The sequence below is a fragment of the Rhinolophus ferrumequinum genome, assembly GCF_004115265.2.
Source record: "Rhinolophus ferrumequinum isolate MPI-CBG mRhiFer1 chromosome 5 unlocalized genomic scaffold, mRhiFer1_v1.p scaffold_110_arrow_ctg1, whole genome shotgun sequence".
Classification (NCBI taxonomy): domain Eukaryota; kingdom Metazoa; phylum Chordata; class Mammalia; order Chiroptera; family Rhinolophidae; genus Rhinolophus; species Rhinolophus ferrumequinum.
The window spans coordinates 9377491-9392468 of NW_022680355.1; the positions used below are offsets into that span (position 1 = coordinate 9377491).

The 14978-nt window shown below is 37.0% G+C and overlaps 1 protein-coding gene across 1 annotated transcript in view; it reads right to left on the reverse strand.

Annotated features, from left to right (window-relative positions):
- The window catches only part of ARHGAP21 (Rho GTPase activating protein 21), a 95233-nt gene that overhangs the window by 72476 nt on the left and 7779 nt on the right, over positions 1–14978 (reverse strand). Inside the window, 1 exon segment of the mRNA XM_033100824.1 lies at positions 888–1067. Within this exon segment, the coding sequence (XP_032956715.1) occupies positions 888–1067 (180 nt within the window).

Below are 14978 nucleotides of genomic sequence, written 5' to 3' on the forward strand. Positions count from 1 at the left end.
AAGCTTATCCTTTAAAACATTTTACTGAAAAGATATAATAAAAAAAAGTGTGTGGTCTCCAGCAGCAATTTCACACTGTTTTAAAGGACCACCTTAGAGTCACAGAAATTTAGAATTAGAAAGGGTTTTCTAATCTTCTAGTTCGATTCCCTCTAATTAAAATGGAAATCTAGAAGCCAAGGGAAGTCAAGTGGCTTGGCCCAGGTCTCACAATTCTTCTAAATATCATGATTTCCATCGCACTGTTGTACAAATAGTGAAGCCCTGGACATTCATGCTGGCAAGTGAAAATCTTAGTTCCATGACTTATTATGTGACTCAGATCAGTTCCCACATCTGTTATACAGGCTAATAATGAAGTGAGCTAATGCTCGTAAAGGACAGTGAAGAACACAGAGCTGCCATTATAACTACTCCACGCTTCCCTTTGTCAGACCACGTTACTATATAATAAAGCATAATTAATGTAATTCATTCTGGTGAGAAGCTGGTTTTAGATTGACTTGCCATCATATGACATACCTGAAAGGTAAGTATCATTTTAATCCCAATAACTTTTTATAACCATCAGAGCAGTTTAGCAAACTAATTCCTCTGCATTCTCTGCCCCCAAAAAACTTTCTTTCTAGATAGTAGAAAAACAACTACCTATTAGGATGAAATTTGGAACTAAAAGTCCCAGCAAAATAGATTTGAGTATGACCTTTCAGAGAAGATTAAAATTTTTGTGCTAGAAGGTAGAAAAACATCTAAAAGAATAAAATAACAGTGAAAATATAACACTTCTAAGATAGGAAGAAGGCAGGAGAGAAGGGTTAAGGCGAAAACAAGAAGGAGATAGAATAGCTTTGTGGGTTTTTTTGAGTTACTTTAATTACTTCTCTTACCTTATATGAAAATTGAATTGCAGACTCTGGGGGATAAACAATAAAATGCCTTAATGTAAAACCAAAGCCTTGAGATGTTCTTTTCAACATAACTGTTTTGGGACCTGGCCAGGAGAATGTTTCATCTTCGGATGGTGATACAGTTTCACTTTGTTCTTTTCCATCTTTACTTTTTGATACCTAAAATAAAAAGATATTTAAATGTTAACTACTAACCCCATATATTAATATTTCCTCACTTAGAAAAAATTATACGTAAAAAATATAATACCTGAGTGCAGGTATGATCTTAATGGAGAAAAAGAACCATATTCTGATACATGAACTATATGAATTAGAACAAATCATGCAGATCATCAAAAACTCATTTTTTTCTAGAAAGAAATGCTATGAAAAGTTAATCAGAAGAAGAAAAAACTCTTGGAAGTTAGAAATATAATGGCTAACATTTTAAATGCAATAGAAGGAATGAAAGATAACACCAAGAAAATCTTATAGAGTACTAAAGACTAAGAAATAGAAACAATGAAAGAAGAGATGTGAAACTCTTATCAAGTAAGAACACTAAAATTGTTATCAGATAGTGCAACAGCAACAAAGGATATTAGAAAATAACAGATAACGCCTTCAAGTTCTAAACACAAATTCAGTATCCACTATCCTGGCCTTACACTTCTTTGATCTCTTTTCCTGCACTCTTGGCTTCTATCTGGTCATGACTGAAAACCATTTACAATCTCAAATCAAGAATTCCATTCTCCACCCCTTTCATTACCCCAACCCCTACGATTCTTCGATCTGAGCTGACCCTACCACTTCTCCCTGTCCTTCACCACCCCATGTCCTTACTTCCATATTAAGCCCGCTTCAATTCACTCCTTTACCTTTCTCTCACTTCCTCAAAGTCACCTGACAAAACCTAACCCTGGACAAACCAACATGGCCTACTCAGGGCCTGCACCTAGGGAGCCCAACACAGGTGGAGAAAAACAAAAACTAGGCTGACTACTTTCACTCTAAGTTCACTTACTGTAAGTGAACTTAGACAACTAACCTCAAGAGAGCGTTTAGTGGTGTCTGTCAATGATAATTCTCTCCAGTCCATTCATCCCACGTGACTAATTCATCCCTTCTGCCCCAGCCCCACTTGTGGCTGATGACCCTGCTTTCTATTACATCGAAGAGACACAAGCAATATCTGAGAACACATTTACCCCCGTCCCTGCAGCTGTGCCCATGTTCTCTGGCCTTCTCTCTCGCTACAAGGCCTGCACTGCCCACCCTTCTAAGGCCCCACCACTTCTGTGCGAGATTCCATTCCTTCTCACTATTCAAAGATACAATTCCAGCAATTCTCCACTCACTCTTCTGCGACATCTATTTTCTCTTAACGATATAATTCCTAACAGCATATACACATTTCGTAAGTTCTTTCATCTGAAAACAACAAAAACCCCTCTCTTGACCACACATCCCTCTCCAGCTACCACCTTGTTGTCAGCCTGTCTTCAGTACAAAATTTCCTGAAAGTTGTCTACAGTTGCTATCTCCAATTCTGTCCCTCCTATTTTTTTTTGAATCCCCTTAAATTGGGCTTCTGCCTCCATAACTCCCTGAAACTGCTTTTGTGAAGATCACCAAGGGCCTTCACATGGCTAAACCGAACAGTCAAGTCTCAGTTTTCATCTTATGTGATTTATAAATTGGCACAGAGATCAGTCACTTCCTCCTTGAAAATTTTTCTCCACTTGATTTCCCACACTGATTTTCCTTCTAACTCACAGGATCCTTCTTCTCAGTCTCCTTTGCTACGTCTTCGTCTACTAAACTTCTGAACTTGGGAGTATCTAGCACTCAGCCTCTACTCTGTCTTTTGGTGATTTCTTCAATCTCATACATTAAATACCATCTAGAGACAGATGTCTCACCGATTTTCACCTCTAGCCCAGACATCTCCCCAATCTAAGAAGTATCTCAAACTTAACATGTCTGCATTACTGCCAAGATTTTTGTATTAAATGACAACCCCAAGTTCATCCTAGTAATTTTGAAATGTAACCTTCATCAAATGGCAAAAAACAAGGCTTGGCCTCGTTATATATATATATTTTTTAAAGGTTTTATTGGGGAAGGGGAACAGGACTTTATTGGGGAACAGTGTGTACTTCCAGGCCTGTTTTCCAAGTCAAGCTGTTGTCCTTTCAGTCTTAGTTGTGGAGGGCGCAGCTCAGCTCCAGGTCCAGTTGCCGTTGCTAGATGCAGGGGGCGGAGCCCACCATCCCTTGCGGGAGTCAAGGAATCAAACCAGCAACCTTGTGGTTGAGAGCCCCGCTCCAACCAACTGGGCCATCCGGGAGGCAGCTCAGTTCAAGGTGCCCTGTTCAATCTCAGTTGCAGGGGGCTCTGCCCACCATCCCTTGCGGGACTTGAGGAATTGAACAGGCAACCTTGTGGTTGAGAGCCCATTGGCCCATGTGGGAATCGAACCGGCAGCCTTGGGAGTTAGGAGCATGGAGCTCTAACGCCTGAGCCACCGGGCCGGCCGGCCTCGTTATATTTTTAATTATATTCCACTAGTGAATCTATCTATTCCTCTACAACGATTTGCTTCATATGAAGGTGTTAAAATTTAAAAATGCTCTCGAAAGCAATTTTTTCTTGATAAAAATATAGTGCAAGACAAAGGAAGTAAATTCAAGAGACTTCTAAACCCTAGATATTTTTATTATATAGTCAATATTTATTAGTAGTTAGCTATTCATCAATTTCATTTTCTTTTCTTTCTAGGAAGACAGCTAGATAGTATCATTCATTCCCCAGCCAAACTTCCAGTAGGGGAGGCTGTGGATGAGTTCTAATCAATGGAATGTGAATGAAAGTAATATGTGTACACAAAAATCAACAGCATTTCTACATACTAACAATAAGTAACTGGAAATTGAAAAAAATGTTCTAAATATATACCATTTAAAATATGAAATACTTAGTGATAAATCTGGCAAAAGATTTGCAAGACCTGTAAATGGCAAGTCCAAAATACTGCTGAGAGATTTAAAGAATATCTAGTAATAAATAAATGGAGACATACCATGTTCATGGTTCAGAAGTCTCAGTACTATTACAATCTCAACTTTCCCCAAATTGATCTATAGATTCAATGAAATCCCCACCAAAATCCTAGATTTTTGTGTAGAAATTGGCAAGCTTTTTTTAACCTTCACTTTAAAACGAAAAGGACCTAAATAGCAAAATAACTTTGAAAAAGAACAAAATTGGAATACTTACACTACAAGACTTGAAGACTTACTATGAAACTACAGTAATCTAGACCCAGAAACCAGCTATAGAGACTCTACACTTGGAACTAATTTATCATAAATGCATTTCAGTTTATCCCCCATTCTAGGATTTGGAGATTTGGGGTGGGGGCGTGGGGGGGGAAGGTTAACACTAAATATCAACATGGGTGACTCAAGCTAAGTCTCAAGTAATTGCAAAAGTGATCGTGATAGAATTTCTAGGATAAAGGTTATTAATCTAGGCTTAATTACCCAAACAGCTTTACGTAGTGACTAACCCTCCTTTTGTGAGAGGATCCTCCTTTTGTGAGACCCTTTGTGAGACCCTCCTTTTGTGAGAGGATCATTTTACACATACATGTGTGCAAATTCTCCAGATGTGCGCTCGCACGCACGGTCTCTCTCTGTCTCTCTCACCCCCCGCCCCCATTCATTCAGTAAATAAATATTTATGGAGCACCTACTATGTACTCAACACAGTTCCACACAGTGGGGATAAAAAGTAAATGAAATACACACAGTTTAGTTTTTCTTCTTAGAGATAATTATAAATTTACATGCAATTGTAAAAAATAATACAGAGGACATCATGTAATCTTTATGCAGTTTGCCTCCACAATAACATCCTGGAAAACTATTACACAATATCATAACTAGGATATTGACATAGATACAACCCACCCAAGTTGCTGCATGTACCATTTCTTTTTTCATTGCTGAGTAGTATTCCATGGTATAAACACACCACAGTTTGTTTAAAGGACATCTGAGTTGTTTCCAGTTTGGGACTCTTATGAATAAATGTGTTATAAACATTCACATACAGATTTTTATGTGAAAATAATTTCCATTTCTCTGGGATAAATGTCCAAGAGCGCAATTGCTGGGTTGTACTCGTATACTAATTGCAAATTTAGTTTTGTAAGTAACTGCCAAGCTTTTTCCAGAAGATTTCTACAATTTTACATTCCTACCAGCAACGTACAGCTGATCCAGGCAGTTTCTCCATATCCTTCACAGTATTTGGCACTGTCATTATTTTTTATTTCAGCCATTGTGACAGGTGTGTAGTGATACCGCATTGTGATTATAATTTGCATTTCCCTAAATGGCTAACGATGAACATTTTCTCATGTGCTTACTGGACATCTCATTATATAATTTTAAAGCACAAAGAATCTTTAGGATTTCATTATGATAAGTGAACCCTTTCATGTTACACATGAGGAAAGTGAGACCCAGATTAGTTAAGTGATTTATCCAAGATTACTGCTAGTATCAGGGCAGGAACTAATATCATGGTTTCCTGAATCTGAAACCAGAATAGTTCCATTTTTCATCATCTCCTCTATTTTGCAGTCTGCGTAGATTCTTTCCCCCAATTGTTCTTTGATCTATTTATATTTTTAAATTTTATTTTTCTGCGGGACTCTAACTTTAGCACTTTAAAAATTTTATCTGTATTAAATTTACTTCTAATGTACTATTATTATGTTTTAGCCTCAGTACTCCCAAATATATTAAGTTTCCTTTTCTTTACCTTTGAAACATATAGAAAACTCTTTTGAATCATGGTTTCGCGCTTCAAGTTTCTGAAGTGAGCCGGCTATGTCCTGTTCTACTGAGTTCTTTACAAAAATGGAGAAGAGGGGATGAAGAGCAAGCAATTTCTGTTTTGCTTCCTTCAAACTAAGACTTTTGAATGCAACATAGCTCAGCTCAGTTGTCTCAATTGTTCCATCCTCCTAAGAGCACCACACCGAATCCTCTCTTTTCTCTACAGGAAAGAAGGGAGGGTAATTTTTTCTACATAGAAAGCGAAGATGAAAAGAAATACACTTATGCACCTTTTTCACTCCTTCTTCTAGTTACCCAGAGAGCTTTAGATGTGCTGGATTGATAACAAAGGCACACAGGGAGAAATGCCGCTGTCCCAGACTTCTCTACTTGAGAAGACCCCTAAGACCCATCTCTCTACACGTCTCATCTCCCCACCATGAGGACCAATTCATGTACCAACAGCATCAGAGTGCAAGAAGCCAAGAAGTGACTGGGACAATAGCAGTTAAATTCCTGTGGACTAAGAACTGTCATTTGATTCCCCTACAAGACTTCATAACAAGGTCACTTGACTGAATAATGACTCAAGGGTAAAAGAAACCAAAATAAAGGATAAAAAAATAACTCCATCAAAACTAGATAGAACAACTAGACAAAGCACAACCTAAAAGACGAGTAAGAGAATCTACACGAGGAAAACATTAACCACATGACAAATAAAGGCAATAAAAACCTCACAGAAGGGAACGCACACTGGCATGAGGGAACCTTTGGGGATAAAGGCAAGTTCTCAAAGTAGATTGTGATGACAGCTCCACAACTGTATACATTTACTACAAACCACTCCAGTGCACACTCACAACGAGTGAGTTTTATGGTATGTAAATTATAGTTCAATGAAGATGTTTTAAAAAAACTCACATAGGTAAAAAGTACAAAGTCTAAAGGGTAGCCAGAGGTGAAAGACACAGGCTGTCACTTAAGTAAACTTAAGAGTTAGAAAGAAAAAGAATGCCCGTATACATAATATATAACACCTATGCTATCTTTTGTAATTATTGTATTTGTACTTTAAGTAGGATGGGGATGGCTTCTAGTATATTCCAGAAATCATTCATGATGAAGCATAAGAAAGGATTATATGGTGTTCATCCTGAAAGATTCAAAGTTTGATTCCATCATATACCTCCCGTATTTCCCCGAAAATAAGACCTAGCCAGACAATCAGCTCTAATACGTTTTTTGGAGCAAAAATTAATATAAGACCCAGTCTTACTTTACTATAATATAAGACCGGGTCTTATATTAATTTTTGCTCCAAAAGACGCATTAGAGCTGATTGTCTGGCTAGGTCTTATTTTCAGGGAAACAAGGTAAGATTATTAGTCCTACTCCTATGGATTCTTTGAAAATATTTTGTTACATAATATTTGTTATATACTATTAGTAGTGCCATTGCTTAAAGTAAAGTTTCTTCCTTATTTTAGGGCCAGACCTTCTCATGGTGATACAACACCTTTTAAGATGTCATTTCCTGAGAAAACACAACACAGAAGTAGAATGTGTGAGCCCTTGGGTTTTTTTCTTTTCCTTTTTCTTCTTGTTGAACTATCATAGTTTTAACTATCAGCTGGATGGATGTTTTTTCTTTTATGACCCAGGGAGACTGCAGCATACAGAGTGGGAAGAGCAAGGGTTCTGGAGCCAGACTACCTGGGGCTCAGTCTTTGACACCTGCTGTGAACCCCACAGGGGCAAGTCCCTCAACCTATCTCTGCCTCACTTCCTCATCCTCACTGTGAGGAGAAGAATAATAGCACCTACTTCGTATGTTTCCTAGGAAGATTAAATTAGTGCAAGTTTATCAATTTGTTAAAACAGTACAGCGCACACAGTAAGCACTACATAAAAATTAAATTAAAAAACACAGCGGTCACCAATATATAAAGGCTTATTTCAAAAATGTATTATGATAACACTTTTCAGATCAGAAGAACAGTATTTAAAATACAGTTTTCTATGAGGGGAAAAACCAAATCGTGAGTATCCATAAACTTTTCACTAGATTTGTAGGTACACTACTAGTCTCAATGAGAAATGGGCTCACAGTCCTTGAGTGATTTGTCAAAAACACAGCTAGTAAATGCCAGAGCTAGCCTACTCTTTCTGCTCTATGCCAGAAGCAGCAACGGAGTAATAATATGGCTTTAAAACATTCAGATATTGCTTATCTTTAAACTACTTTCTCCATAGCCCTAATGCCAAAGAGAATTAATCGTATAGCAAATTATTTCTCATATATTAGGGTTTTTTAATGGGGCATTTCTCTGCAAAATATTTCAACACAACTGGAAATCTGATGTTTTTAATTAAGGGATTTTTTTGTTTATTTGTTTAAATTTCAGGTGAGCTAAAAGACTCTTGAAAAAAAGTTTTTTTTATATACCGAGTATTCCTGAAAACTATTGACTTGCAGCTTCTCTTTCTGGAGTCTCTTTGTAAAGATTTTTGGGTTGTTTTGTTTGTTTGTTTGTTTGTTATCAACTTTGGCTCCTCCAAGTTGATAACAATCGGAACCACTTTGATACTGAATACCTAGATGTATCTAGATATATTTTTCTGAGAATTAATTCTGGTTTTCAGTGGTATTTTAAGATATGAAAGATGATGACCAAAGAAATTCTAACACTCTCAGACTTGAAGGTGAAAAATCTAGATGACTTTAGTCCAAAATATTTCAAATTAAATGTAAAAATATGACTATTAATTTTTAGTTTATCATTTATTTGGACATTCATTTATAACATCTTTCATCTAAGTTGACTGTTGATATGGGTCTTTCTGCTGCTGATGTCTACTTTTTACGTATTTTCTGGTAAAGAAGCTCTATTACAAGATAATATAATAGAGTTATTTTCTGAAGCTACTTATTTTCTGATATGAATAAAATCTTATTTACTCTGAATCAGAGAACAGATTGTATTTTTAGGCTAAAATCAATTATCTCACTACCCTTTGGGCAGACAGGGATCTCCAAATTAAGAGTCAAGCTTACATTTCCATTTGTTCTAGTTAAAAATGAAAATTTGCTTATGCAGACACAAGCAATACTGAGCATTATGCAGGCTAGAGAAGATATAAGTAGAGAACATCAGACCCATATCATGTGGTCGTTCCATTTTTTTTGAGCCCTGTAATGATCTAGAATATCAGAGACTCCCCTCATTAAACATATATACAAATAAATTTTCCAGATCTAAGTAAATTTTGGATTATCAATGACACTACATTGACAATTGTTAAAAGTTGACTCAATTTCATTAGCCTAAACTATTGAGACTATATCATTTCAGAGAATTTTATAGCTAGAAGGAAACTTGGAGAAAGTATCATTCAATGTGGCCAATCACCATTTTATAGAATAAAATACTGTGTCTCTGAGAAGTTAAGTAACTTGCCAAAAGGTACACAATTATTGGTCACCCAAACTATTCATTAGGGTAGACCACATGAGAGGTCAGGAGCAAATGGAAAAACAATTCATAACAGAGGCTGAAATTGTTTTTCATATGTGCAAAAATATGTCTCTATATATCAGCGAAGGTGAAGGTACCCCATACCAGACATGAATTATTCACTTACTCACTAGCACTCAATGAATGCAGACTACCATAGTATGGTATTTCCAGGAGAGCCAGGGCATCCTGCTACATAGATAAGCTCTGTCCTCCAAGAAACTGCACCCAGTGAACAGGGAAGATGGGGAACTTAAAGGGACATGCATGAAACATACTTAGAATTACTGAATCTTAGAGGAGATTCTTCTTTTTTCCTTACCTTTGGCTGGAAAATAGCTTAAAACAAAAATTCAATATACATAATACCAAATATACAGAGCTGCTCTGTTTGGGGAGAGAGAGAGTCAGGGGAGTTTGTATAGGAAGCTGTTCCATTCTGCTAGCTCCTCTGAAACTCTAAGGACCTTGTTAAGGAGCTTAACAATCAGAGATATAGTTCAACCAATTTATTTAACAAACACAGAAACTGAGGCCCAGAGAGCCTCGCCGATGGTCTCATAGCTAATTAGTTACACAGCAAGGATTGGAACCTATGCTTTCAGTCTCCTGATCCTGGAACTTTTCCACTAACAGGTTGTCTTAGCAATTTGGGGACAAGAGCTAATGAGTAATGAACCATTCTTTTTCCTTTTATAATTTATATTTCTTAGATATATATGTTCATTAAACACAAGTTAGAAAATAAAGCTAAGCAAAAAGAAATGTACCTACTATTCCCCCTCTAGAGAAAACTGATGTCAATACTTTGGTATATGTGTATGTATATATATATCTATATCCTTCTAGACTTTTTCATATGTAAACATATACAAATACACACTTTAGAAAAGTGCTCTTCTAACCTACTTATTTTTATTTACTATGTTATGAATGTCTTTCCATGTTAATATAATATATAGTTGCACACTAAAGACTGCATCACATTTTGTCCTATGAATAAATCACATTTCATTTATTCACGTTTCCTTTTGTCATTTAGATTTAGGTACATACACTGCTCAATTAAGCTTTTTTATACTACTGGTATTATTATTACTACTACTACAACTACTACAACCACCTTGTAGGTCAATCTCTGTGAAAAATCATGAGTAGTTCATTAGGAGAAATTTCCCAAAATGGAGCTGCTGGTCAAATAGTTATCTTTTTTTTAAGTTTTATATACAAAATTTCACAGTACCACTTCTAAAATGGGGGACCAAGTCACAAACCCACTGACAGCACATAAGATTGCTACATCCATATTCTAGCCAGCAATGGGAAGTTATTTTTCAATCTTTGCAAATATGCTAAGATGAAAAATGGTTCTTAATGTTTTCAGTTTTTGTTTCTTTATTAGTAGTCAGGTTAAACATCTTCGCATGTAACATCCAATTCTTAAAGACGTATAATATAAGTAACATAGAAAAGAATATACAGATAGTCTCCAGTTTAAGATTGAATTAAGAACATGCTGTCACTGGAATTCAGAACACAATTCTCAAACAAAATTATAAATGAGGGTTGACAGAAATATCTTGAAACACAGCAGCAGAAACCAAAGCAAATTTCTGGGAACTGGAAAGAAAACTTAAAATACAAGGAACTCAGAACTGACCAACTGGGAAAGCAGCCCCGAGATCTCAAAGAACAGACAACAAGCACCCCCCACCCCACCCTCCCACCCCAGGAAGGAGGGTCAAACCGTGTCACATTCAGATTAGTCTGAGCACCAGGATGCAGCCTTACTTGAAGTGGAGGAGACACAAGAGCCAGTCCAGCTCCAGCAAAGACAAATGACATCAAGTGAGATAGAGACATCCGCAGTCCCTGGGGGGGGGGGGGGGGGGGCAAGGCTTGGACATGGAGCAACTCGGCTGCCGTCCAACTTCTAATGTGGTAATGTACCCTCTGCTTATGCCCTTGCAAATGAATCACTGTCTCTAGGTTGAACTCAATTATGTTTCATTTATTTCAAAACCCCAGCTAAGTAAAAATTCCCAATGCAGGAGGTCCTTATTTTATAATTTGTTCATGAAAAATTATGATTAAATATCAAAAAGTATTTTATACACATTTTAGAAGCATTGTGGAGCTTACTATTTAAAGGAACCCTGGGATAAAACCTTTTGGAAAACAATAAATTATTTCAATTACTCCATAATTTATGCCCTATAAGTATAATTGCCTTTCAACATAATGTATTTCTGGAAACTACATTATAAAACAGATAATTTTAATAGGTATTTTAAATAGAAAAAATACTTTAACTGGCTAAAAATTAGAAATGATTAAAAATATATAAAAAATATGTAACAATTAGAAACCTCTGAAACCATTTACAAGTGCACACTGTTACGATTTTTATAAGCATAAATTCACCAGCTGCATATTATACAGGAGAATCTAAAAGTATTATGAAGTATGAACAATACTCATAAAAAATATAAATCCAACATGCCATAAATTTTACTAAAAATTTATAAGTTAAAAATAAGAAATATTAATCATTCCAATTAGCCTGAACAGTCAAAGGAAATTATATACAGAGGGTTCCAAAACAATGCATACACATTTTAAGAAAGGAAAAAACTGTTAAAATTGTAATACTCAATATATACCGATAACAAAAGATGAATACAAGTCACGTTTGACTTCTGCAATGACAAGAGGTGCTCAAAGTGGTTACCATCAGTGTCCAGACACTTCTGATTACAGCCAACGACTGCTTGAGCAACGCTGACCAAAGTGTCCACTTTACATTTTTTTGGCACCCCCGTAGTTAAAGGAGGGCTTTTACACTCCTTCAGCCTCCGGTGCTTTGGTTGTAGTGCAGATGTTTATGGTTACACTGGATGCCACAGGGCATTTCTTTAAATACAGGTTTTTGTTGATGATACTGATTTTGCTGTTGTAGAAGTAATTCAAATTGTGATTAAGTAATTATAATTTCCACAGGAAGAAACAAGTCTATCTTCTTATAAACTAGGCCCTTTTTTCTGAAAATCAATTTTCCTATGTCCATTTTAATTAAGCTACAATGGCCATTCCACTCACTCTCTGGATCTTCCATCTTTAAAATCATTATATTCAAGTAGATACTGTCAATGCAGAAAATATTTCACAAGTAGTTCTTAAGGACTTCTGAAAAATGAAGACCTGGGATTCACACTAACTTGCTTTGGTTATTCAGAGAGACTACTCAAGGAAGCCGAAAATTAGATGACATTATTCCTATTTTACGAATTTTTAACACTGTACTCCAAGAAATTAGGTAATTCATCCAAGCTCTTACAGCCAGTGAATGATGGGCAAAAGATCTGAACAGATGCTTTACTAAAGAGGCAACACAAATGGCCAACAAGTGTAAGAAAAGATGCTCAACCTCACAGGCGTCAAGCAAATGCAAATTAAAACCATAACGTGACACGATGACACACACACCAAAATGGCTAAAAACATTTTTTAACTGGAAATCAATTATTGGCCAGGATGCAGAGTAACCAGAATTCTCAAATCCTGCTGATGGGGTGTGAACTGGTACAACCACTTTGAGTAACTGCTCGGTAGTATCTGCTAAAATTTGGCCGTAAAATGTGCATATCCTGTGTCCGGTAACTCCACTCCTAGGTATATACTCAACAGAAATCCCTATGTATAAAGCCATGTGCAAAATGTCCACAGCAGCATTATTTGTAATGGCCAAAAGTTAGAAACAAGTCAAACATCCATCAAGAGTAGAATGGATAAACAGTGGTATCGTCATACAATGAACTCCCACAAATGAATCCTTAAAAATTTACAGCTAATGCAACGATGTGGATGAATTTCAAAGATGACACGAAGTGAAAAAGGTCACACGCAAAAGAGTACGTACAATGTGATAATATTTATGATACAATTCAAAACAGGCAAACCAATGCATGGTGATTCTCTTTAAAGGAGAGAAACACGACTTCAGGGGGCACAATAGAGGCTACTAAGGAGCTGTTAATATTCTATATCTTGATCAGAACAATAATCCATAGGTGTGTGCACTTTGTAAAATTCACCAAGCTACTTATTTATGATTTATGTATGTTAGATATTGCTATATTTCTATTTTAAATGTTTACATTTGTCATGTTTATTTAAACATGAATCTGATTATGGCATTATCATGCTAAACACCCTGCAATAGGCTTCCCATCACACTGGGAAGAAAATCCAAAACCTTTCTCTTACAGACCCTCCCTGACCCGGTCCTGGGTAGGACACAGACCTAATTCCCTTTCTCCTCTCCCCCTGGTCACAGGTTCCTGACACACAAACCTCCTGGCTGCCTCCAACCCAGCTCTTTCCCATGTTAGGAGCTTTACCTAAGCAATTCCCTCTGCCCGGCGTGCCGATATTTGTATGGCTTGCTTCCTTAATTCATTCGGTAATCTTAAACATCATCTACTCAGAAGTGACTTCGAAGGGGCTTTTCCTGACCACCTAACCTAAAGCAGTCTCCCCTCACTCCATCCTTCTTTCTTTTTCCTCACAGCACTTATCACAATCTGAAATAACATTATATGTTTGCTTATTTATGCATTGTCTGAGCCCCCTACCCATTAAAATGTGGGGACCATAAGAGCAGGAACTTTGTTTTGGTCACACCAAACAGCAGCACAAAGCAGGTACATAAAAAAGTTGTATTGAATGCTGAGAAAATTAGTATTTTCTTTTCCTGTAAAGGAAATTTGATAGCTGCAATTATGTATTTGTGTTTCTGTAATATCTGTCTCTCCCACCTGATAACCTCCAGGAGCACAGTATACATGCTCACCATTTTACAGCCAATACATAGCACAGTAGCTAGGCAAAAACCAGGTGCCAAATAAGTATTTGTGAAATCAAACGATGTACATCAATGCACCACTGAAACTTCATTTTTTCTAAGCTTTCTACAAATATGCATTGTAATACCCTAGTCAGGATCTAAACATCAGGATTACTGCCTGAATTAAGCTCCTTTAATCTCCAGGCCCTGAAAAGCACCATTTCCCCTCACCAGTCTGGGGAGCCCCAGAATCATCAATTTAACATGATATTTTGACTGATCTCCATTATTTATGACAAGCTTAACAGAAATTCCTACTCCCTCCTATGCAGAAAGAGTTAACATAATAGGCCAAAGACTACTATCTTTAGAAAGGCCTGCTTACAAGGTGGGTGCTTGGGTGGCATCTGGGACCTTGGATTTCTGGAGGGGTCTCCCCATTCCCTAATGGATCAAAGTGGTTCACGGTGCCTAAACTGTACGCAAACAATGTGGTTTATGCTGAACACCTGCTTTCTTTCTGGGACTCTGGAATTTTGGTACATGCTGGAAAGAAGGTGCTTATGTGACCAGTCCCCGGTAAAAACCTTGTCGCGAATGAGCTTCGCTAGTAGACAGCATTACACATGTTGTCACAATTTGTTGCTGGAGGAATTAAGTGTATGTTCTGTGTCCATTGGGAGAGGACACATTTCATAGGCAACACCTGGCACAATAGCCAGGCGTGGGTTTGCTCTGAGCTTTATCCCATATGCCTTTTTCCTTTGCTGATTCTTCGTATCCCTTTGCTGGAATGAACCACGGTTGTGAGTACTTGCGAATACTATTATATGCTGAATCCTGTACGTCCTCTCAGCAAATCACTGGGCCA